We start from the raw sequence: 23,389 nt of genomic DNA on the forward strand, positions 1-23,389 counted from the left end.
AGAAATCAAACCTAAAGCTACAAATAAGTCACCACCATTAGACTGCAGCTGAGTAACCCTATCATAGTAAACTGTTTCCTAAAAGTACACATTTACATAAAACAACTATTTAAGATGAATAAAGCCTAATTTATTTAATTATTACAAATGGATTGAGTAAGGTATTGGTAATGACTAGTAACTGCTTGGATATTTTATCTCTGGAAAACATTTATATGTCCATTAAGGCCATATCCTCTTCTTGACAGTATGAGTTTTGTTAGGATGAGAAACAGTTTATTAATGATACATGTTACTTACTAACTTCTTGTTCAGTGTTTTCTAGCTATTCCAATACAGCATGAAGTTTAACTCTGTTAGTTTTTCCTATTCCAGGTGCTGCTATTTATTGCCACACAGAGAGCATCTGTCTTGGGAGGATGCCTTTGATTCCATTGCCATCATTAAAATCAAGTAATTAGGGTCTTAGTTAGGGTTGTCATTTCTGTGACGAGACACTAACAAGACAACTCTTATAAAGGCAAACATTTACTTAGGGTTGGCTTACAAATTTAGAGGTTTAGTTTATTATCATCATAGCAGGAAGCATGGCAACATCCAGGCAGTCACGGTGCCAGAAAAGGAGCTAAGAGTTTTGCACCTTGATCTGAAGGCAACCAGGAGAGGACTGTCTTCCAGGGAGCTAGAAAGAGGATCTTAAAACCCAACCCAACAGTGACAAACTTCCTCCAACAAAGCCACACCTACTGTAGCTTCCTAATAGTGCCACTCCCTTCACCAAGCATATGGTGAAGGGTTCAGACCACAACACTGAACAAGGAGGGGCATATGGGAGGGTTTAGAGTGGGAAAAGTTGTAATTATAATCTCCATAAAATAAAAAATAATTTAATAAAACTGAATGATATAAGAATAACATTTTTAAAGATTTGTTTATTTATTTATTATGTATACAGCATTCTGCTTGCATGTATGCCTTCAGGCCAGAAGACATCACCAGATCCCATTATAGATGGCTATGGGCCACTAGGTAGTAGCTGGGAACTGAACTCAGGACTCCTGGAGGCGTAGCCAGTGCTCTTAAATTCTCAGCCATCTCTCTAGCCTGAAAAATCACATTTAAAAAGTATATGTTACAAAGTAATATGAAATAATGTTTACCTCATTTTGGTCACATTTTCAAGTAGGTTATTTTTTCATTCATATATGGATGCAAGTAAATACATAAATACAAATTGGGTAAGGACTATTACTTCATATAATCAAACTTGATAAACCTGAATATATCAATATTATAATCATAAAAATAGAAGTTTGAAAACATGCTATTTATGATTTAGTATGAAATAAGTTGGTTATCACAATGAACATTACTTTTAAATTAATACTCAATATGAAAATGAAGATTTTACTAAAATCTGCACAAGCTCAGAAAAGAAATGGTAGAGTTAAAATGCCAAGTATGTAGTTTAATTTCCCCCAATGTTTTCTGCAATATTAATGGTGATGTTTGCTGTAAAAGTGGGAATAGTTGCTTTCTTGGATTATTAGAATATTCCTCGGGAGGGACATGATATGGAACACTATGATAATGTTTGTGAGTTCATATGCCAAGGAGAAAAAAAGTAGGGATGGGACAAATTGGAGAGTATGAGTAACAAAAGAGTCATGAACTTCTAGGGATGTAAGGAAATATTGCCTCACCTAAGTCCCAAAACATCCTGGGAAGAGACTGAGAAGACAGCAGGCTCAAGGCGAAGTGCATTACAACAATGGCAAACTATATAGTGAGCTTCAGAGGCCAAGATGACTGCAGTGCAAGATCATACACTAGAGGATCAGTTCAGGATCTTGTCACCACGTGCTCTACTTCGTTTGCATGCTCCAGAGGCTCTATTGAAGAGTCGTCCCAGAGCCCCTTTCACCTCCTTATTCCTCAGTGTGTAGATGAGGGGATTAAGGGTTGGGGTCATAACAGTGTAAAAGAGAGAGATGAACTTCCCGTGGGTGTGGGCATATGAACTGTTCGGCTGGATGTAGATGGCTGTGATACTCCCATAAAAGAGAGACACAACCATCAAGTGGGATCCACATGTGCCCAGGGCTCTACGCCAAGCTTGGGATGACTTGATTCTTATAACTGCCTTGGCTATATGTCCATAGGATGTCAGTATCAGTGCTAAGGGTAAGAGCAGCAAGACCAATGAGGCTACAAAGAGTTGGACCTCATTGGCATGAATGTCCACACAGGCAAGCTTGATCATGGAGGGGACTTCACAGAAGAAATGGTGGAGCCACAGATGGCCACAACGTGGGAGCCAAAGAGTGATTGTTCCTTGAATGAGAGCATTTCCAATTCCACTGAGCCACGAGATTCCTGCTAGAGCCCGGCAGAGCTGTGAATTCATCACAGCTACATAGTGGAGAGGTTTGCAGACAGCAGCATAACGATCAAAAGCCATTACTGCCAGGAGAATACACTCAGTAGAGCCCAGAGTCAGAGAGACATAAAGCTGCACTGCACAGCCCATAACTGTGATAGTCTTTGCTGGTCCTTTTAGGTTCCATAGCAGCTGGGGGACAATGCTGGTAGTGAAAGAGATGTCAACGAAGGATAGGTGAGTGAGGAAAAAGTACATAGGGGTTTTGAGTTTAGAATCTATTGAAGAGATCAGAATAATGATTGTATTTCCCACCAGAGTGAGAAGATAGGAAATTAAAACTACTATGAAGAGTCTTCTTTCCAGCTGAGGCTGATCTGAGAAACCCACCAGAATGAAGTCACTGTTGACACTACTGTTAATCATCCCTATCACCTGGTGTAGACAAGAAGGAAAATATTAGATTAATAGAAAGTCATAAAATCATTGTCTATAAAATAATTAAAAATACTGACACTGAACAAACACATTGATTTATTATGCAGGGTCTTATGGAAATCGAAGTAGATTTTGTCACAGAAAGGATATGAATCTTTAGAGAAGTACAAAGACACTGTGGAATTAAAGTCTTTGCTTAAGTATTAACTGTGTGAAGCTGAGACAGAGTTTCTCACAGAAGAAAGTACATCAAAGGAATATATGTATCAGCCATTTATAGCTGATAACAATTCATTCAAATTAAATAAAATAGTTTAGTGTCTTTAATGCTTAGTTAATTATTTAAAAAATTACTTCCCTCAACTACAATCCTTAAATTAGGCAGTTTTTAAAAAAAGTTTTTAAAAAAATTAACAGGTTCTGGATATTATAAAGGCCACTTTTGATGTAAAAGATCAAACATATTTGTATTGATGAAACTGCATTAAAATGTATGTCAGGATTTTAAATTTTATGCATACATGTGTTCAGAAACATGTTTCTTGTAAGAATCATTAGCTTGTCCAGTCTACCAGCTACCAACTTGCGGCAAATAGGGATTAGATTGCATTTACACAGCTCTGTTCCATAGCTATATGGTGGTGGGTAGCATTATTGGCTTTCTGGATTTATATATTGAATGAGAAGGTGGATGAATCTGAATTTAGGGTATATCTGCCAGTATAATTAGGGATCCTAGTTTGCATAAATCTAGACCCATACACATTGTTATTATATGTGCACATACATAATATATATATATACATATTTCATTAGCTTATAGTGACTGTAACATATATTGAGTATATTTGCCAGTATAATTAGGGATCCTCATGCAAAAGGATGCTTCTATGTGTACCTAACAATCATTAATTGCTCAACAAGATAAAAGGAATAACTTTTAGAAACTTGCAATATTTACAAATACAAACATCTAAGGTGAACTCACTGCTTTCTTTTGTGCCTCAAACTGTGACCACTACACCGATGTGTAATTCAGTTGGTACTTGACATACAGCCACTCACACCTTAAAATTCTTCCTTACATTTCATATACTATAATTTTCTTATTATTAGGAAAATTAATTGTGGATTTAACATATGAATTTTTCTTAACTATTAACAAATTTCATTTATTATGTAAATCTGTTACAGAAGTCAGTGAAAATTAAGTCAGGGAGGGCTGAGTAAGGGATCCAGCACCTAACAGCCAAAAACAATGTGAAGTATCTGAGTGATGACTGAAATTAGGAAGAGGGCTACACAGTGATAAAAAGATAAAAAGGAATTCCTGAGGAGCAAACCATTTTGTGTGTATGTACACTCACATATATACTGATAATATGTATAAGTCTAGACACATACACATTGTTATTATATGTGCATATGCATAATATGTACCCATATTGCATTAGCTTAGAGTAACTGTAACATATATTGAATATATAGTTCCAATTCTAATATGTGCACATAGTTATATAACTATGCATGCATACAAACACAAATACATGGCTATCATTTTCTCACTTTGAAGTCATCAAAGAAATGAAATGATGGTAGACATACCAGTTCTGTCTGACTCCTGTTTGTGGGCATCTAACCCATCTTGATAAAATGAAACATTCTATATTACCTCTTAAACACTTAAAAACTTGGGCAACCTCCAAAGAATTTTATAAGACAAATTCATGACTGTGGACCACCTCTCTACTAGAATATGCTCATTGGGTTTCTAGAAGAGTTATTTTTCTCCCTGATATACTCCTGATCACATCTGAGGTCCTTGCTGTCTCTTTTCACCCAGGTGAGCGAACATCACTTGAAACCTGAATCTTGTTAAGAATCCCACACATGCATAGACGTAAATCAGGACATAACTGGTAGAAAACTAGTGCAGAAGATAATTTCCTTCACTCTTTCATATGGAAAATAGCATTGAAACAATATTGAAATCTGAGCCAGGGAGCTCATAGTGTTATTACCTTGAATGACAATCAGTGTCTCAGCACTGTGTTGTGTGTAGGTGCTACTATTTGAGAATGCAATTCTCTGAAGAGTAGCAAATCAGGAGAGATTGTGCAAGGATACAGACCACTGTAATGGAAATATCACAGGGGCACAGGTCTCCCATTATGGCAATTAATTTCATGCTGTATTGTTTCCAAAGCTGAACCTTCCCAGAAGGCCATTTGGAAGGAGATTATGTGATCTCTGATATTTCAGTTATTTCAATATAAAAAAAAAAAACAAAGCTAATAACTGTTACCTTCATAACCTGCCTATATAGAATGTTTAAGGAATCTCAACAGTTTCCATGTTAAATTTCCATCAATAATTTGTTTAACATATAGGTGTGTACATGTGTGCAGTTCAGATAATTTTACTTCTTTAACCATAACTAAATTTTCTATTTCTTCATCCTTTCTTCATAACTATATTGGCCCAATTGAATATGTTTTACTGAGCCCTGTGTAACTATTACTGTGAATTTAACAAGGTGCAAGAAAAATTGTGTTGCAGTTTTTTGTCTCTACCACCATTAATTCAACAACATCTTTCTGAGAATCATTTATTGTGGCCCATGTTAACAGCAGAGTATAACCTCTATCCCACACTGGATTTTGTTGTTTTAATATGCCATAAACCATTTATTTACTATTGTGTTAATGACGATTTTTGTGTTTCTCAGTTGTGTCTTTAATAAAAAATGCTTCTCTAGATATTTTTGCATGTATACTTGCGTAAATAAAAACGTAAGTATTTTGACAGGAGCTCTTAGAATGGATATTTTAGTCAGAAATTAGGCATGCTTTCAGAGTTGATGGATCCATTGTACTCCATATAGACACTCTGCAGGCAGATGCATCTAGGTCATACTCAGTATTTTCTGTCCTTTAATTTCAGGCATTTTGGTAGTATGCAAAGGGCATCGTGCTATATAATCTTCATTCACATACACCTGATGCCTACAGTAGTTGACTAGCTTACTTTTTTTAATGGATCATGGAGAGAGCTTATACATAGTGCCTGTTCAAGTCTCTAGTCTTTTTTCTGAATTTTTTCTTTTTCCCCCTATTTAAAAATGTATTTATTTATTTATTTATTTATTTATTTATTTATTATGTGTAAGTACACTGTAGCTGTCTTCACACACCCCAGAGGAGGGCATCATATCTCATTACAGATGGTTGTGTCTCACCATGTGGTTGCTGGGATTTGAACTCAGGACCTTCAGAAGAGCAGTCAGTATTCGTAACCGCTGAGCCATCTCTCCAGCCCCAAAATTAATTATTTTTATACACTCTGTATTTTATTCCCCACTCTGCCAAACCCATCCACCCTCCGACTGTTCCACATCCCATACTTCTTCCCCTCCCACTGTCTCCACATGGATGTCCCCATCCTCCAGCCTACCTGAGCTCTAAACTCCCTGAGGCCAGCAGTCTCTTGAGGGTTAGGTGCATCATCTCTGAATGGACACAGACCTGGCAGTCCTTTACTGTATGTGTGTTGGGGGCCTCATATCAGCTGGTGTATGCTGCCTGTTTGGTGGTCCACTCTTTACAAGATCCTGGGGTTCCAGATTAATTGAGGCTACTGGTCCTCCTATAGGGTCACCCTCCTCCTCCCGCTTTTCCCTAATTCAACCACTGGGGTCAGCCAGCAGCTTCTGTCCATTAGTTGGGTGCAAATATCTGCATCTGTCTCTTTCAGCTGCTTGTTGGGTCTTCAAGAGTGCTGTCATGCTAGGTCCCTTTTTGTGAGCACTTTATTTTTAAGAAATTAAAATAGGTTTGAAAAAATAGAAGGAGAATGTAGAAGAGTGATACCTGGTGATGATGCTTTTCTTAATTTTTTAAGTGACAAAGACTTGCCAGGTATCCCTTAATGCAATGTAGGATAAAGTGCAATTAGTAGATATACAAACTAATATGGGAGGATGAAGTCAGATGAATTTATATGCCTTGTGTTTTTACTTGCAAACATATTTATGATGGTTATTATGGTTGAAAGTAAATAATTAAGAAAGAGGAAAATATTTAACTGAAAGACAAGGATTAAATTGAGTTCTGTAATATGTGGTTCTGAGCTATAATACTGAATATTTTACAAGAAAAGTTCTTTTTCATGTAGTTTGATCGTAGTGCCAGAAAAATGAAGTTTTGGGTTCACAATTATTTTGTGCAATACTGAAAGTTCAGGTAAAAATATTTGTCAGTTTTTTCTCAAATACATTTATGAAATTTACTGATATCAGGTTATAAATTGCATAATAGGATTTTAGAATAACTTATGACTTTTTATAAATTAGTAATTTATTTTTTGTTCTTGGTTCAAAAGAAAAGTCAGTATACTCAATTCTGGGTATTTCTCAAGTCATAATTCAAAGGAATAAAGGAAAACTCAATATTAGTATACCAAGTTATTTTAATGTTATCTAAATTCAACTTACAAATTTATTAATTTTTATTTAAGCATTGTTTTTTTGGATATTAATAAAAATATCTAACAAACAATCAGAGGTATACTGCTCCTTCCAGAGAATGTCAAACAAACAACAAACAAACAAACAAAAACCTGTAATCACAGGTATGGGGTATCCCAACCCTTGAAATGTTTGTTAATAGGCTTCCCAAAACAATATAGGCTTTTTAAATTTCATTGAGTTGCCTACCAGTGAACCAATGAAGTTGCCTATCATTTTTCTCAGTGATGGGGTCCCTGGATAGAGAACTCTGCATATGAATTGTGTGTATGCAAGCAGCACTAATCAGACTTGGTTATATGTATTTTTTAAAGAGCATTCTAGGACTGGAAAGATGGCTCAGTGGTTAAGAGTACTTGTTGCACTTGCAGAAGACCTGGATTTAATTCCCAGAATCCATATTGTGGCCCATGACTATCCACAACTCCATTTCTAGGGAATCTGATATTCTTGTCTGAAGGAACTGCAAAGCTCACCAATGAACCTGAGGTAAGGTCATTGAAGCAGGAACCTCACAAGCAGTTCTTGGGTGAGATTCTTGGGTAGTATCATTGTTACCACAAGTTCAACAATGCTATGTAAGCCAACCAACACATATGTGTCATTAGCAAAGAATAGCTAGGCAGAGCAAACCAAACCAATGCCCAATGTTCATCGCCTACTGTCTATTGGGTCATATTAATACTCTATCACACGTCCCTACATGTGTTTGGTATTTCAAAACATCCTTTCACCTGTGTCAGTTTCAGGAAAACATTCTTTTCAAGTGTTTGCTTTAGCAAGACATCCTTTTACCTGTGTGTCCCAGCAAAACATCATTTGACATAACTAACTTTCCAAAGAAACTAAAAATTTTCACTTCAATGCCTTTTGTCCACACTTCTTGCAAATATTCATTGCAATGACTCATTGGTCTGGTAGGAGTCTTGTGACTTCAGTTATTCTATCAATATTAGAATGTCACTGGGATGCCTCTTGGATATCCTATTGTTGCCCTGCGTCATGGAGGTCCTGTAGTTTGGATACATAGGACTGGCCCCTTCATAACCCCAGCTGTTCATCAATCGGATAGATTTTGGGGTGAGCTAATTCAAAGTCCTAGATCTGTGTTTGAGAGGTATCTGAGCTTGTTAGCTCACTGGCTCTCCTCCTCTCACACTCTTGGAGTCAGCTCACCAGCAGACCCTACAACCAGGGTCAGCTTTATCATGCTGTCCAGGCAAGGTGTAGGGCCTACTGTCTGAGTGCTGCAGCAGTTGAGTGACAAAGATAGCTCTCCTGGTCTCCTGACCCTGTTGTGGTCAGTTCTTTTATCCACTGTAGGTGACAAAGGTAAAGGGAGGGGGGAATCTCTCCCTTGCAGATGCCACTGACCACTTATCAGATATGAAGTAGTGCTGGCTCTCCCACACTCCTGCCTTTGGAGCCAGCTTATCTAAAACCCAGCTGTACTATGCTGCCCCAGTTAGGTGTAGGGCCTGTTTTCCTAAGTGCTGCAGCAGGTGAGGGGCATGGACAGCCCTCTTGATTTAATGCACCTAGGGCCAACCGAATTCAAGAACACATCAAAACGATCATCCACCATGATCAAGTAGGGATTGTATTTTGATTCTATAATGCCTGCAAAACATTCAGCTGGGAGCACTGAATGTTGACGACTGCAGATGATGTCTAGTTTGTTTGTTGTCAGGAGAACTTGAGACTCAAAACAGAAGTCACTCTAAAGTTGGAGAAATTAGCCATTCACAAAGAGCTGCAGAGTATGGATGACCCATAAGAGAGGGAGCTTTGGTTGTGAAAAAAGGATTAAAAGGATAGAGAGCAATCTTCGGGGTATATGAGATGACAATCTGGCTTCTGCTCTGAATATATTTTTATCCCATCAGCCCCCTCTAGGTCTTCCATTGTTTCCTCTACTTTCCAACAACCTAACCCAAACCATGTCCTTTGCATTCTCTGGATACCACACATCTTCGCAAGGAGTGGAAACTGATGGACAGCCTGTAGAAGCTCTGTTGTTAGGCCTTGTTTTTCCTGTTGCTTATCATGGGCCAGTATGGAGGTAGTTGCAAAGAAGAGGAAAAACTGGAAGACCTGGAGGGAGCTGAGTAGATTAAAAAAAAATACAGTAGAAGCCAGATTATCCTCTGGTACACCCCAAAGATTGTTCTCTGTCCTTTTAATACTTTTCTTTCACAGTCAAAGCACCCCCCCTTCTAATAGGTCATCCATATTCTGTGACTATTTCTTCCTTTCTTTTTTTGTTTTTTGTTTTTCGAGACAGGGTTTCTCTGTGTAGCCCTGGCTGTCCTGGAACTCACTCTGTAGACCAGGCTGGCCTCGAATTCAGAAATCTGCCTGCCTCTGCCTCCCAAGTGCTGTCTTACAACTTACTCTGTAGACCAGGCTGGCCTCGAACTCAGAAATCCACCTGCCTTTGCCTCCCAAGTGCTGGGATTAAAGGCATGCGCCGCTTCTGTCTCCCAAGTGCTCAGATTAAAGTCGTGTGCCACCTCTGTCCAGCTCTGTGACTATTTCTAAATGCCTGATTTTGCTAACCTTAGAATGACTTCTGTTTGAGTCTCAAATTCTCCTGACAACAAACAAGATGTCATCTGGAGTCATCAGCATCAGGGCTCCCAACTGAATATTTTCCAGGAATCTTGAAAGCAGAATACAGTCCCATTCAGACAAGTTGGTCTTCATGCCTGAAAGTTCCTTTTTTCTTCTTAAAGTAGGCATAAACTCCAGCAGAGGTACACATCACATGTATCCTTGTGAGCTGAATAGGTTGCTCCCTATTTACAATATGAGATAAACTCTGGTCTCATGGCTTTGTTGAATGGTCAACCCCTTTTCATTTAATTATTTGTCAGTTCCTCTATTTTTTTTTTCGAGACAGGGTTTCTCTGTGTAACCCTGGCTGTCCTGGAACTCACTCTGTATACCAGGCTGGCCTCGAACTCAGAAATCCGCCTGCCTCTGCCTCCCAGTGTGCTGGGATTACAGGCGTGTGCCACTACCGCCCGGCTCTCTATTTTTTTTTTTTTTTACTTAACCCTAATTTAGTGGAGATTTGGACCAAGTCTAAGTTACTTCATGAGGCTATTAATCTTATACTTCTAGGTTATCAGGGCTGAGGTAAAGATAGGAGCAACCATTTAAACCTTACTGCTATTAATGACATGTGCATGGGACTGAATAGAGGGTCAGCCCCTAAGAGCATTGGCTTCTCATCCAGGGCCTATCTCTGATTTCTAGCACTCAAGAAACAGCTCAAAACTGTAATCATCCAGGCTGTGGTGGCACATGCCTTTAATCCCAGCACTTGGGAGGCAGAGACAGGCAGATTTCTGAGTTCGAGGCCAGCCTGGTCTACAGAGTGAGTTCCAGGACAGCCAGGGCTACACAGAGAAGCCCTATCTCAAAAAAAAACCAAACCAAACCAAAACAAAAAAGAACCAAAAACCAAAAACAAACAAAAACCCCAAACAAACAAAAATAAAACAAAAAAACTGTAATCAAATCATGGAGGATCAGGCACTCTTTTTGCCTACTCTAACCCCAGTTAAGGCCTTGGTATATACAGTGGAAAACCTACACACCTAAATTAAACAAATTTCATTTATTAAATATGGCTTATGCATGAAGAATACCCTTTGTACAATAGGGAATCAAATATGCAAGTGCCTTTCCACCATTTGCATAATTGGTGCTCTAGGATGAGATGTCCTGGACTTGAGAATATAGGCAATTCTGCAACATCAGATGTGGCTTCTAGGAAGCAAACTTGGGTATGCAGTGGGAGCAATACTAGTAACACTCCAGCTCTCATATATATATATATATCCTTGTAATGCACTAGATAAAGATATTCCATTATTACTCTGTTTCCTATCACCTGAAGGTTCTAAAGTCCATGTTAGATGTTTGGTGAAGGATTCAATAGTTTTCTAATCCTCTGTTAATAGATTCCCCACATTGCTTATTTTTATTGTTAACATGGTTCTCTTAGTATGAGTAAAGGTATATTTTGTTGAATCCAGTCAGAGCCCAATCAGATTAAATTAGAAAAATTTCCATAATTTGAAATATACTCTTCCTGGATGGAATCCTTTAGAGATAGGATATCTCTACAGTCAGTACAGTCTCAGAACTCACTGTCTTGGACCAAACTGGCCTCAAATTAAGACAGATTGGTCTGCCACTGTCTTCCAGGTGCTGGGATTACAACTCTAAGGCCAGCTGAGATGCACTTTTAAAATTATCTATCTTCCAATCAGAGAATGAAGGGATAAATAAGATTCCTACATTAGGCGCACCTCCATTGTTTTGGTGGAAAGTAGTACTTCTTGAAATGCTACAATAATAATTCAAACTGGCAATTCCATTCACATATGTTCAATACTTTTGTTAATTTCATCCATGAAAAAGGTTTGAACTGTGTTTGTGTATATACAGCTGTTCCATGGTGTGCATGTGCCATAGAGAGGACAACTTATTGCTGTATAGTATATTCTTCCCCTATGTGAGTTCTTGACATGAATACCAGGAAGTCATTGGGTTCAGGTGACCTCATTGACCCTTATTTGGATTTTAAAAAATCATTTTTATGCTCTATTTTGTTATTGTACATATGCCATAGGCCAAGTGTTGAAATCTGAAAAGAAGAGAGAAATCTGTAGGAGTAATATGTGTCTCCCAGATACTAAACTCAGGTCATCAGTTTTAGCAGCAACCCATTTTATCCACTGAGACAATTAGTTGGTCTTCATCTGTGGTTCTGATGTATTGTTATGAACAAGCATTTACTCATAACAATAAGCAAACACATTTCCCTCCAAAGATAACAATATATCCTTTTTATTAGCAAATAGGATCTATTATTCAAATGGTCTTATTTTCTCCATCCTTAGATGACAATGTTTACAATCTGAAAAGAACAATATTTTAATGATGTAATGATTAAACTAGTCTTATTTAAGCATGAATAGGATAGCTCGTGGGAACTGGCTATGGTGTACAAAGCTGGAGGCCTAAGCCTAACACTCATCATCATATAAAGTTGTGTGACTCTACAAAGATGTCTTCTGGTCTGCAGCTATCTGTCATGGCACTAAATACCCACAATCAAGTTACACACATACATACAACAGATTTTTCCCCTAAATAAACCTCACTGCCGCCATATTGTCTAGCTTTTCTAGGTATTTCCCTTAGAATGCAGTGCTTCAAAATGAAAGCCAATCATGGGTAGGAGCTGGAAGCCATGTGTTCTACTTGAGACAGCTTTCTCAAAATCACCAGACAGGAAGCATGTAGACTTCAAGTCAGAGAAATCAGTGTTTCTCAGCTTGTGCTCTCATACGGAGAGATTTAAGAAATACTGCCATGTTGGTGGAAATATCACTGGGGCTAGTGGGCCTGAGAGTTTACACCAACACATCATTTCTAGTTTGCACTCTCTGCTTCATGCTTCAGCTTGCAGATATCAGCTCTGACCTTCCTGCTTTAGCTGCCATGTGACACTTGCTGCATTACCACTTTCACCCTGATCCCATATCCCTCTGGAAGCATAAGCCAGATTAAACTGCTTTAGAAGTTGCCTTAGATGTTGTATTTTACCACAGCAAAAGAAAAGACACTAATCCACATCCAACGCTTTGCACCTAGACAAATTTTTTCATGAAATTTAAGAGAAACCTAAAAGCCTTACCTTATTGTTTAAATTACAGGACTTAGGCCCATATGAGCTTGCAAGTACAAACAAAATAAGGAGTGACATCATCATGCTTGATAAGATTGTTAACACTTGTCAGTTTTCCCCAGAATAATCTTCTGTAACTGAATGTAAGTGCATTGACTAAAGATCTTACCAAATGCTTTATAGTTATAGATCATATACAGTATGAGTCCTCAAAGACTATTGTGACATATAAAGTCTTTAACAGATTCATTACACACTAATGGATTCACCCTTGTATAAAGATACTATGGAGTGTAAAACTTTACCACATTGACTACATTCATGATGTTTCTCTGCATGGCTTTTTCTCATAATTTCAGTGACTACTGCTTCATGCAGAGGCTTTCCCACATTGCTTCTCAGTAGTCACACATCTTCAGTATGTGTTCTGTTATGTATTCATATATACTTGTGTTGTCAAAAAGCTTTATCACATTGATTACATTTGTATTGTTTGTAACCAGTATGTGTTCCTTTATATATCTACAGACCACAACGTAATACACAGTCTTTACCATACTGGTCACATTTCTATGTTTTCTCTTCCTTATGTCTTTTTGGGGGGTACAGAGGGGACATATGTGGGGGGGAAAGGTAACACACATTTTTCACAGAGCTGTCATACAAAGTATGACTCTCATCAGTAGCAGACATGGGAAATCAGCTACAGGAGGAGGCTGGGTCTTCTGTTATTTTTTAGTCTCTTGGAATTTGGCAGGTAGTCAAAAGCCTTTTCTAGAATAGGCCAATGAAGACAAGTCCAGTTTGGTGTTTAAGCTTCAGCCAGCTCCCTGGCCAGTAACTCATGCAGAGATACACTCTCATAGGTGTACACCCAATCTTCCCTGTACAGGCATAGCCTTGAGGCCACTAGAGGAAGAAGATGGATAGATTTGCTTGTTTGGGGGTCTGTTTCTTGATCATGTTAAGTCCCTAGATTCTGGCCAGTTTAATGGTGAGCATACCACCCATAAAGGAGACAACATATTCCTTCAGGGTATAGGGCTTGTGTGTAAGGTCTTCAAAGTACACTGTCAGCTGGGCGGTGGTGGGGCACGCCTTTAATCCCAGCATGTGGGAGGCAGAAGCAGGTGGATTTCTGAGTTCAAGGCTAGCCTGGTCTACAAAGTGAGTTCCAGGACAGCCAGGGCTACACAGAGAAACCCTGTCTTGAAAAAAACAAAACAAAACAAACAACAACAACAAAAAAAAAAAAACCCGCTGTCAGAGGATCTAGCATCTCTTCTGTGTGAGTCTTTCATAAGCTGTCTTGTCTAAAGAGATTGGGTTGTCCAAAGTCCCTAAATTCCTTAAATGTACCACTCAGACACTGATTTTTGATGTTCAGTACCAAAGTCAAGTAGTAGAGGCTCAAATGGGCATGGCGGATGACACTGGCTGCTTTGATTGTGACCACTATCTCCAATCTGTTCCCTCCTGCTTGAGAGAGGCAGTACTCCATCAGGGCAAGCTAGCAAGTACTCACATGTTGCTCCTACTCAGCACTCGCTCTGTGTGTATTTTTTTTTTAATTTTTTTATGTTTTAGGAAATGACTGTTGTGAAAAGACTTTACCACATTGCTTACATTCATAGGATTTCTCTCCAGTGTGTTTTGTTTATGTATTAGTAGGTAACTGTGTGGTGAAATGGGTTTATAACATTGATTACATTTGTAGGTTTTTTCTCTCCAAAATATATACTTTTATGTTATTGAAGATGATTATAACATGGAAACATTAGGAAGAAGCAAAAGAAACATGTCCTAAGTACTACCTTTTTGTTATCAGTCTCCATTTCATCATAGGGTAAAACTAAGTTCAATTTGCCAGGCTCTAGGGGAGATAGGGACTTTTCCAAAGCAGATCAGCTTCTGTTCACCAAAACACAATGACTTCCAAACCACAGCTTATGTTATTCATCTTTGTTTCTCAAAACATGATCCAAAATATAAAAGAACTAGTAGATATGATTGCTTAGACTGTAATATCTATAATCTGCATCAGTTGACATAGATCAGCTGCATAAAGAAAGTCCCTATTCATGAATCCTGATTGGTCAAAAATATGTAGATGTGCCTTGGCACAGGTGTTTCTGATTTTCAAACAAAACATTTATAAGATTCTTGTTTAGGGTTCAGAGGGTTTGTGTGGCAGTTCAGCTCCTGAGTTAGATCTTTGGCCCTGATCAGTCAGTAGCAGACTGATTAAAATAAATTCTTATGATTTTTATTGAACTGGCATTTGAGTAGTGTTGAATCTCAGTGGACTCCCCATGACAAAGATGCTATGATATTGCTTAGATTCATACAATTTCTCTCCAGTATGAATTCTTTCATGATGATTGAGACTATATGAATGTGCAAATGTTTTCTAAATATATTCATAGGGTTTCTCTCTAGCATGAATTCATTTGTGACTCCAAAGATGATAATGACATGCAAAGGATTTACCACACTTAATTACATTCATAGGACTTCTCTCCAGTATGTATTCTTTTATGTTCTAGGAGACAACTCTGACTTAGGAAGTCTTTACCTCATTGATTACTTCCATATGGTTTCTCTCCACTCTGTGTTCTTTTATGTTCCAGAAATGATTCTGACTTGCAAAGTCTTTACAGCATTAATTATATCCATAGAGTTTCTTTCCATTATGTACTCTTTTATGTTCTAGGAAATGATTCTGACTTATAATGTCTTTACAGCATTGATTACATCCACAGTTATTCTTCACTATGTGTCCTTTTATGCACTTGGAGACTAGTATGATATGGAAAGGTTTTACCACATTGTTCGCACTCATAGGGTTTCTCTCCAGTGTGTGTTCTTTTATGTACTTGGAGATTCTGGGAACGTGCAAATGATTTACCACATTGGTTGCATTCATAGGGTTTCTCTCCAGTATGTTTCCTTTTATGTGTTCAGAGTATAATGACGTGCAAAGACTTTACCACATTGGTTGCACGCATAGGGTGTCTGTTCAGTATGTATTCTTTCATGCACCTGAAGGTTACTATGATATGCAAAGGCTTTACCACATTGTTTACATTCATAGGGTTTCTCTCCAGTATGTGTTCTTTTATGTCCTTGGAGACAACTGTGATATGCAAAGGCTTTACCACATTAGTTACATTCATATGGCTTCTCTCCAGTGTGTGTTCTTTGATGCATTCTGAGTTGACTGTGATAGACAAATTCTTTACCACACTGACTACACTCAGAGGGTCTCTTTCCATTAAGTATTTTACTGCATTTTCAGAGATGATTGTGATATGCAAATGCTTCACCACATTGATTACTTTCATAGGATTTCTCTCCTCTACGACTTCTTTCATGCCTGCAAAGATAATTGGCACATGTAAAAGCTTTCCCACATTGCTTACGCTGATGAATCTTTGTGTCTATAGTAATTAATTTTATAATTTGGTCTAATGGTTAAGAAGAATCAGATCTTAAGGACTTATCACTTTGTTGACATTCAGTTTTCCTCGACATTATGGGTTGTTTTGCATCTTTGAAGATACCTGTGATGGTAAGGACATTTCTTACATGGCTCACATTTATAGCATCCTTTTTCTATGAGTATTTTCACATACTGAGGAGAACTAGGAAAGGTCAGAGCTTTACTACACTGAGTGCATTCATAAATTTCCCTTTACTACGAAATACACTACCTTTGTATACTGCATTTACAATGTGAACCAGGATAAACAATGAAGAATTTCCACATTCCTAGTACAATAAGTATTTTCTGCAGTGTGAGTTTCAGGATGATCCCTATGAAATTGAAAAACCAGTTAACTGTAAACGTGTATTACTCAGAAAGTCTATTCAATGTGGGGACTACTATATATATTCTAATTGTTCTGGAAGAGAGAGAGAGAGAGATTGGTTCTTTCACATCTGTATGCTTACGTGGCTTGTATCAATTGTTATATATGATATACCTATTAAAAGAAGAATAACAAGTGAAAGGTTCCATACTGCATTTCACACAATTTGACATTTTGTTCCTCATAGACATGTGGTATAGGATTAAGATTTCTTCAAAACAACATTCTTGACGCTCATAAACTGCCCTTCTCTCTTAGCAAAGTTACTATAACTATAAGAGTATCTCCAGCCGGGCGGTGGTGGCACACACCTGTAAACTCAGCACTCTGGGAGGCAGAGGCAGGCAGATTTCTGAGTTCGAGGCCAGCCTGGAGTGAGTTCCAGGACAGCCAGGGCTATATAGAGAAACCCTGTCTCGAAAAATCCAAGATCCAAAAAAACTAAAAAGAAAGAAAAAAAAAGAGTATCTCCAGCTCTACTATGGACCATTTGCCTATTAGAAAGTTTGCCCACTTATTTATCACCTTTTTGCTGTGTATACATTTTGCAATATCTAAGTAGTATGAGATTAAACAGATTGCCATTTCTAACACATAATCTAATGATGCTATTATACAAATGCTGTTATCAATAAGACACTGTTTCTCAAGAATTTATTAATTATGATATGTGTAAATTAGTCCTTTATTATACAGTCACTTTCTTTAAAAATTTACAGGGAACATTATAATTTCTTCAGAGGTACATTCAAACCAACTTGCACATGAAAATTACCTTCTATGTCTTCTAAAATTTGGTAAATGTTCTTCAATATTGTCATCTTCCCAATTGTAGCCTACAATATAGAAATGGAAAATTTATGGCAAATTATTGGAAATTAGGCCTAATTTAACTTACTATCTTCTGTGAACCATATAACCATGCCTGATTCATTTACCTCATTCTTCCTTTTCTCAATTGAAATTACAGAACAACTTTAATAACAAAGGAACAACTGTCCCTTTATTTTGAAAAGTGACAGGAAATTCACTATCTTACCTATAGCCTTGAGATTCCTGTAGGTCTCCAGCATCACATCTCTGTAGAGACTCTTCTGTGAAGGATCCAGTAAAGCCCATTCATCCCAAGTGAAGTTCACATACACATCATCATAGGTCACTGCATTCTAAGATATCCCATACAGGGGCTGGAGAGATGGCTCAGTGGGTAAGAGCACCGACTGCTCTTCCAAAGGTCATGAGTTCAAATCCCAGCAACCACATGGTGGCTCACAACCACCCGAAAAGAGATCTGAGGCCCTCTTCCCGTGTCTGAAAACAGCTACAGTGTACTTACATATAATAAATAAATATATCTTTAAAAAAATATCCCATACAGGTGTATAACACAGAACATGATGCCAACATAATTTTAAATGTATTCCTCACTGACAATATATTTGTATAATTCTGGTGCTTCCCCCACTGATTTCTTCATCCTGAAATACTAATGTAATCAATTATTTGAGAAAGAAATTGAATAATGAGGTTCAATTCTGTCATTTCTGTGAATTTTCAATAGGATATGGCTTTGCAAGAGAAATGTCAATTAAGAGAGAGAGAGAGAGAGACAGAGACAGAGACAGAGACAGAGAGACAGAGAGAGAAGGAAACAGTACTGAGCATTCAATGAACTCATAGATTTTTCACTGGGGCTCTGACTCTGATGAACATAAATGACCAGAACAGTACTGAACTAAAACCATAGAGAAAGAACACGACTTTAAATTTTGCATATTTCTTGTTCCCAGAGCCAGTAAACATGGATAATCTTTCAAAGCTCAGCTTCTAAATTTAAATGAACTGTACCATTCTTTGACCACAGTTGCAGTAGGTTTTATATGAAGTTCTTTCTGGAACAAGGATTCACTTTGCTTATTTATTCTATTAATGTAAAGCATAGCAGGAAGAAGTGTTACTCATAGGAGAGTTTGTAGGTCATTTCAGTTTGCCATCTGAGACCTCTAGCTAAATGTATGATGAAGTCCAGTATCCACTGACATCTTCTAACCTCAACTTCTTCTGTTTGCATTATATTCAACACTCCCATCTTACAAGTTTAAAATAATTAAACTCTGTACAACTCTCTATGCCCTTTGCCTCTTAAGTCCTGATACTTTCCACATTCCTCCAAAAGAGAACATTTCCAGGTTCTGGCTAATAGCACAATCCCTTTTTTTTTTTTGTACCTTTTATTTTGTTGTTATAACTTGATTCTCTGATATTATATGTCATTAAATCTTCTAACCAAAAGTATCTCGGGTTATGGACTTTTTTTTTTTTGATGGTTATATCAGATAACATTCCATCATTTTGGGAACTTAGAACAGAAACTCAAGGTAGAAAATGAAGACAAAAAGAATGGAAAAACACGGTTACTGTCTCAGGCTCAGCTAACTCTCTTATCTAGTCCAGGCTTAGTTGCTTAGTGATATTGCCATCATCAGTGGAAGAGCCTTCCCACATCAATCATCAGTCAACACAGTCTCTCAGACATAGTAACCATCCATACTGATGGAGACACTCCCTCAATTGAGGCTTCCTCAGATAACTGAAGCCTCAGAAACATTAAGAACTGAAGCAAATTAGGACACAGAAACAATAATACAACAAACTTTTTTTTTTTTTTTTTTGAGACAGGGTTTCTCTGTATAGTCCTGGCTGTCCTGGAACTTACTCTGTAGACCAGACTGGCCTGGAACTCAGAAATCTGCATGCCTCTGCCTCCTGAGTGCTGGGGTTAAAGGCGTGCGCCACCACTGTCCAGCTGCAACAAACGTTTTTAAAACACCAAATCAATATGTTAACCATATCAGTCACTTAAGTAGCAACATAAACAGTGGTGATTGATAAAACTGGAAAACACAGATTTGCCAAGAAAAGAGGAGAGGCAAGACCTTTTTTTTGTTTGTTTGTTTTTGTTTTTGTTTTGTTTTTGTTTTTTTGTTTTTGTTTTTGTTTTTGTTTTTGGATTTGGTCTTTTCGAGACTGGGTTTCTCTGTATAGCCCTGGCTGTCCTGGAACTCACTCTGTAGACCAGGCTGGCCTTGAACTCAGAAATCCGCCTGCCACTGCCTCCCAGAGTGCTGGGATTACAGGCGTGTGCCACCACCACCCGGGTGAGGCAAGACTTAAGGAGAAAAAATTAATATGTTTCTCCACAAAAAGTCCCCAAACTAACAAAATCTCAAGGAATTCATAAGTTAATAGAGTAAATTTTCAGAAGACAAAAATAGGTGGTCTATAATGTTTTAGAGAAACAACAATAAAATATGTGTTCAATTAATAAAAACCACACAATATAGATTATACCACTGTTAAATGAAGACACAGAGACTGGCTTATGAATATAACGTGGTTCTGGTTTTTTTTTTAAAGATTTATTTATTGTTATATGTAAGTACACTGTAGCTGTCTTCAGACACCCCAGAAGAGGGCATCAGATCTCATTATGGATGCTTGTGAGCTACCATGTGGTTGCTGGGATTTGAACTCAGGACCTTCGGAAGAGCAGTCAGTGCTCTTAACCGCTGAGCCCCTATAACGTAGTTCTTAAAACAAGAATTAAAGGATTATATTCAAAATCAAAATCAAAGAAATCACTGGCCAGTACTCATACTGTGCACTCTGGTTTTCTCTTTTGCTAGTAGCAAAAAATGGATTGAGAATCGAGGGCTATTCCAGTTGGAGAGTTTGCATAAAGCATACAAATGATTCAACATTAAAGAAATGATTTGGTCTAGCAAGAGTATCTCATTCTCTATGATAAAGAAAAGAATTTCTACTAGGAACACTTAGCAAAACATTTTAATTCCAATGACAGATGATTAGATACAATTCTAAGGCAGTATAAGGAATGCAAACATTTACAAACCAAATGGAACAAAGCAGATTTTTAAAGAAACAGCGTATTTGTATTGCACACCTAAAGAGCTTGTTTTTTACTAATTGGTTTATAAGTCATAAGCACTTTTGAAAACAAGTCTATCCCTGTTTTAAAGCATAGGTTTGTGGTCATGACAGAGAGGTTTTTCCATATGAGTACAGGTGATACAACAGAGAAAAGGACTTCAGATTCCATGAATCTGTAGTAGCAGGTGATTATGAGCCCTTCAGCTTGTGTAGGGTGTTGGTATCCGAGCTAAGGCCAAACCACAAAAAGAACATTTGCTGAGTGACCTGCCCAGCCCATATATCAATTTTTTCCTAATAAACAAAATGTCTTTCACAGATTAATAACAAAAACCTAAATGTATATAGAATTAAATAAATAACCCTTGGGATCCTGAGGTCTAAGTATTAAGATGCTGGGTATGGGACTAGATAGGATGCTTCCAGTCCTTACCCATACTCTGTTACTTGAGACCCAGTATTCAGGGTTGCTCTTTGTGAGCAGCTACCTTCCTCACTCTGTCCATGCCTCCTGTAGATACCACAGACCATCCTATCTGTTCTTTCAGACTCATCTGTGTCTGAATCCTCCTCAACTACAGGCAAACAGCCCCTTCTCAGGCATGCTTACCTGCAGACTAAGTAGCCAGTCCAAAGACCTATCCCACTACTGTTATTCCAGACCCAATTTTCACAGTGGATCCTAGCACCTTTTTGATTTGGTTTTTTTTTGAGACAGGGTTTCTCTGTATAGCCTGGAACTCACTCTGTAGCCCAAGCTGGCCTCAGACTCAGAAATCCACCTGCCTCTGCCTCCCAGAGTGCTGGGATTACAGGCAAGCGCCACCACAGCTTGGCTTTTGTTTGTTTGTTTGTTTGTTTGTTTTTGATACTTTTTCCTCTTAAAGGAAGAAAATATTTTAGTGGAGCCCACAGTCTTTGAATTTTTAAAAGACTTTGAATTTTAAAAGATATTGGACATTTTAAAGGGATTAAATTTTTAATATGTAAAGACTGAGACTTTTAAAGTAATTTAGATCTTGGGGATGAATAAGAAAGTAAAGGTTCAGGCTTAATAGTGATGTGTTTTTGTGTCAAGTTGACAAGGGGTCATTGTACTGGCTGGTTTTGTGTGTCAACTTGGCATAGGTTGGCATTATCACAGAGAAAGGAGCTTCAGTTGGGGCAGTGCCTCCATGAGATCCAGCTGTGGGGCATATTTTCAATTAGTGCTCAAGACAGGAGGGCCCCTTGTAGGTGGTGCCATCTCTGGGCTGATAGTTTAGGTTCTATAAGAAAGCAGGCTGAGCAAGCCAGGGGAAGCAAGCCAGTAAGGAACATCCCTCCATGGCTTCTGCATCAGGTCCTGCTTCCTGGCCTGCTTGAGTTCCTGTCCTGATTTCCTTGAGTGATGAACATCAATGTGGAAATGTAAGCTGAAAAACCCTTTTCTCCCCAACTTGCTTCTTGGTAATGTTTGTGCAGGAATAGAAACTCTGACTAAGACAAGGACAACACAGAAGAAATGGATCCATCAGTCAAAAAAAAAAAAAATGTGGGGGGGGTGCTGGAGAGATGGCTCAGCGGTTAAGAGCACTGACTGCTCTTCAGAACGTCCTGAGTTCAAATCCCAGCAACCACATGGTGGCTCACAACCACCCGTAATTAGATCTGCTGTCCTCTTCTGCAGTGTCTGAAGACAACTATAGTGTACTTACATATAATAAATAAATCTTTAAAAAAAAAGTTAAATCTAAAAGTCTTCTGGCATAATACATCCAATAATGCTGTGTTACCTCACACATATTTTCTAGTTCCACCCATTTGCCTAAGAATTTCATGAAGTCATTGTTTTAATAGCTGAGTAGTACTCTATTGTGTAAATGTACCACATTTACTGTATTCCTTCTTCTTTTGAGGGATATCTTGGTTGTTACTGTGTAAATGTACCACATTTTCTGTACTCCTTCTTTTGAGGGATATCTTGGTTGTTACTATGTAAATGTACCACATTTTCTGTATTCCTTCTTCTTTTGAGGGATACCTTGGTTGTTTCCGGCTTCTGGCTATTACAAATAAGGGTGCTATAAGCATAATGGTACATGTGTCCTTATTATATGTTGGAGTATATTTTGGATTTATGCTCAGTAATGGTATAGCTGGGTCTTCAGGTAAACTATTTCCAATTTTTTGAAAACTGTCAGATTGATTTCCAAAGTAGTTGTACCAGCTTCCAGTTGAAGTAGCAATGGAGCAGTGTTACTCTTTCTTTACATCCTCACCAGCATCTCCTGTAACCTGAATTTTTTATTTTAGCCATTGTGATGGTGTGAGGTAGAGTCTCAGGGTCATTTTAATTTGCACTTCCCTGATGACTAAGGATGTTGAACATTTCTTTAAGTGCTGCTCAGCCATTTATGATTCCTCAGTTGAGAATTATGTTTTGCTCTGTACCGCATTTTTTTACTGGATATATTCTTTATTTACATTTCAAAGGTTATCTCCTATCCCAGTTTCCCCCATCCCAGAAAACCCCT

General features: G+C 38.0%; 1 protein-coding gene and 1 pseudogene across 1 annotated transcript; both read right to left on the reverse strand.

Moving 5' to 3' along the window:
• Positions 1-1,837: 1,837 nt before the first annotated feature.
• On the reverse strand, positions 1,838-2,806 carry LOC127669330 (olfactory receptor 2G3-like). The gene has a single exon (XM_052163149.1). It carries the CDS (start codon positions 2,804-2,806, stop codon positions 1,838-1,840), a length of 969 nt encoding a protein of 322 aa, XP_052019109.1.
• Positions 2,807-13,811: 11,005 nt separating this feature from the next.
• Positions 13,812-14,551, reverse strand: LOC127669331 (frataxin, mitochondrial-like; annotated as a pseudogene).
• Positions 14,552-23,389: the final 8,838 nt, after the last annotated feature.

Source organism: Apodemus sylvaticus, chromosome 19 (genome assembly GCF_947179515.1).
Source record: "Apodemus sylvaticus chromosome 19, mApoSyl1.1, whole genome shotgun sequence".
Classification (NCBI taxonomy): Eukaryota; Metazoa; Chordata; class Mammalia; order Rodentia; family Muridae; genus Apodemus; species Apodemus sylvaticus.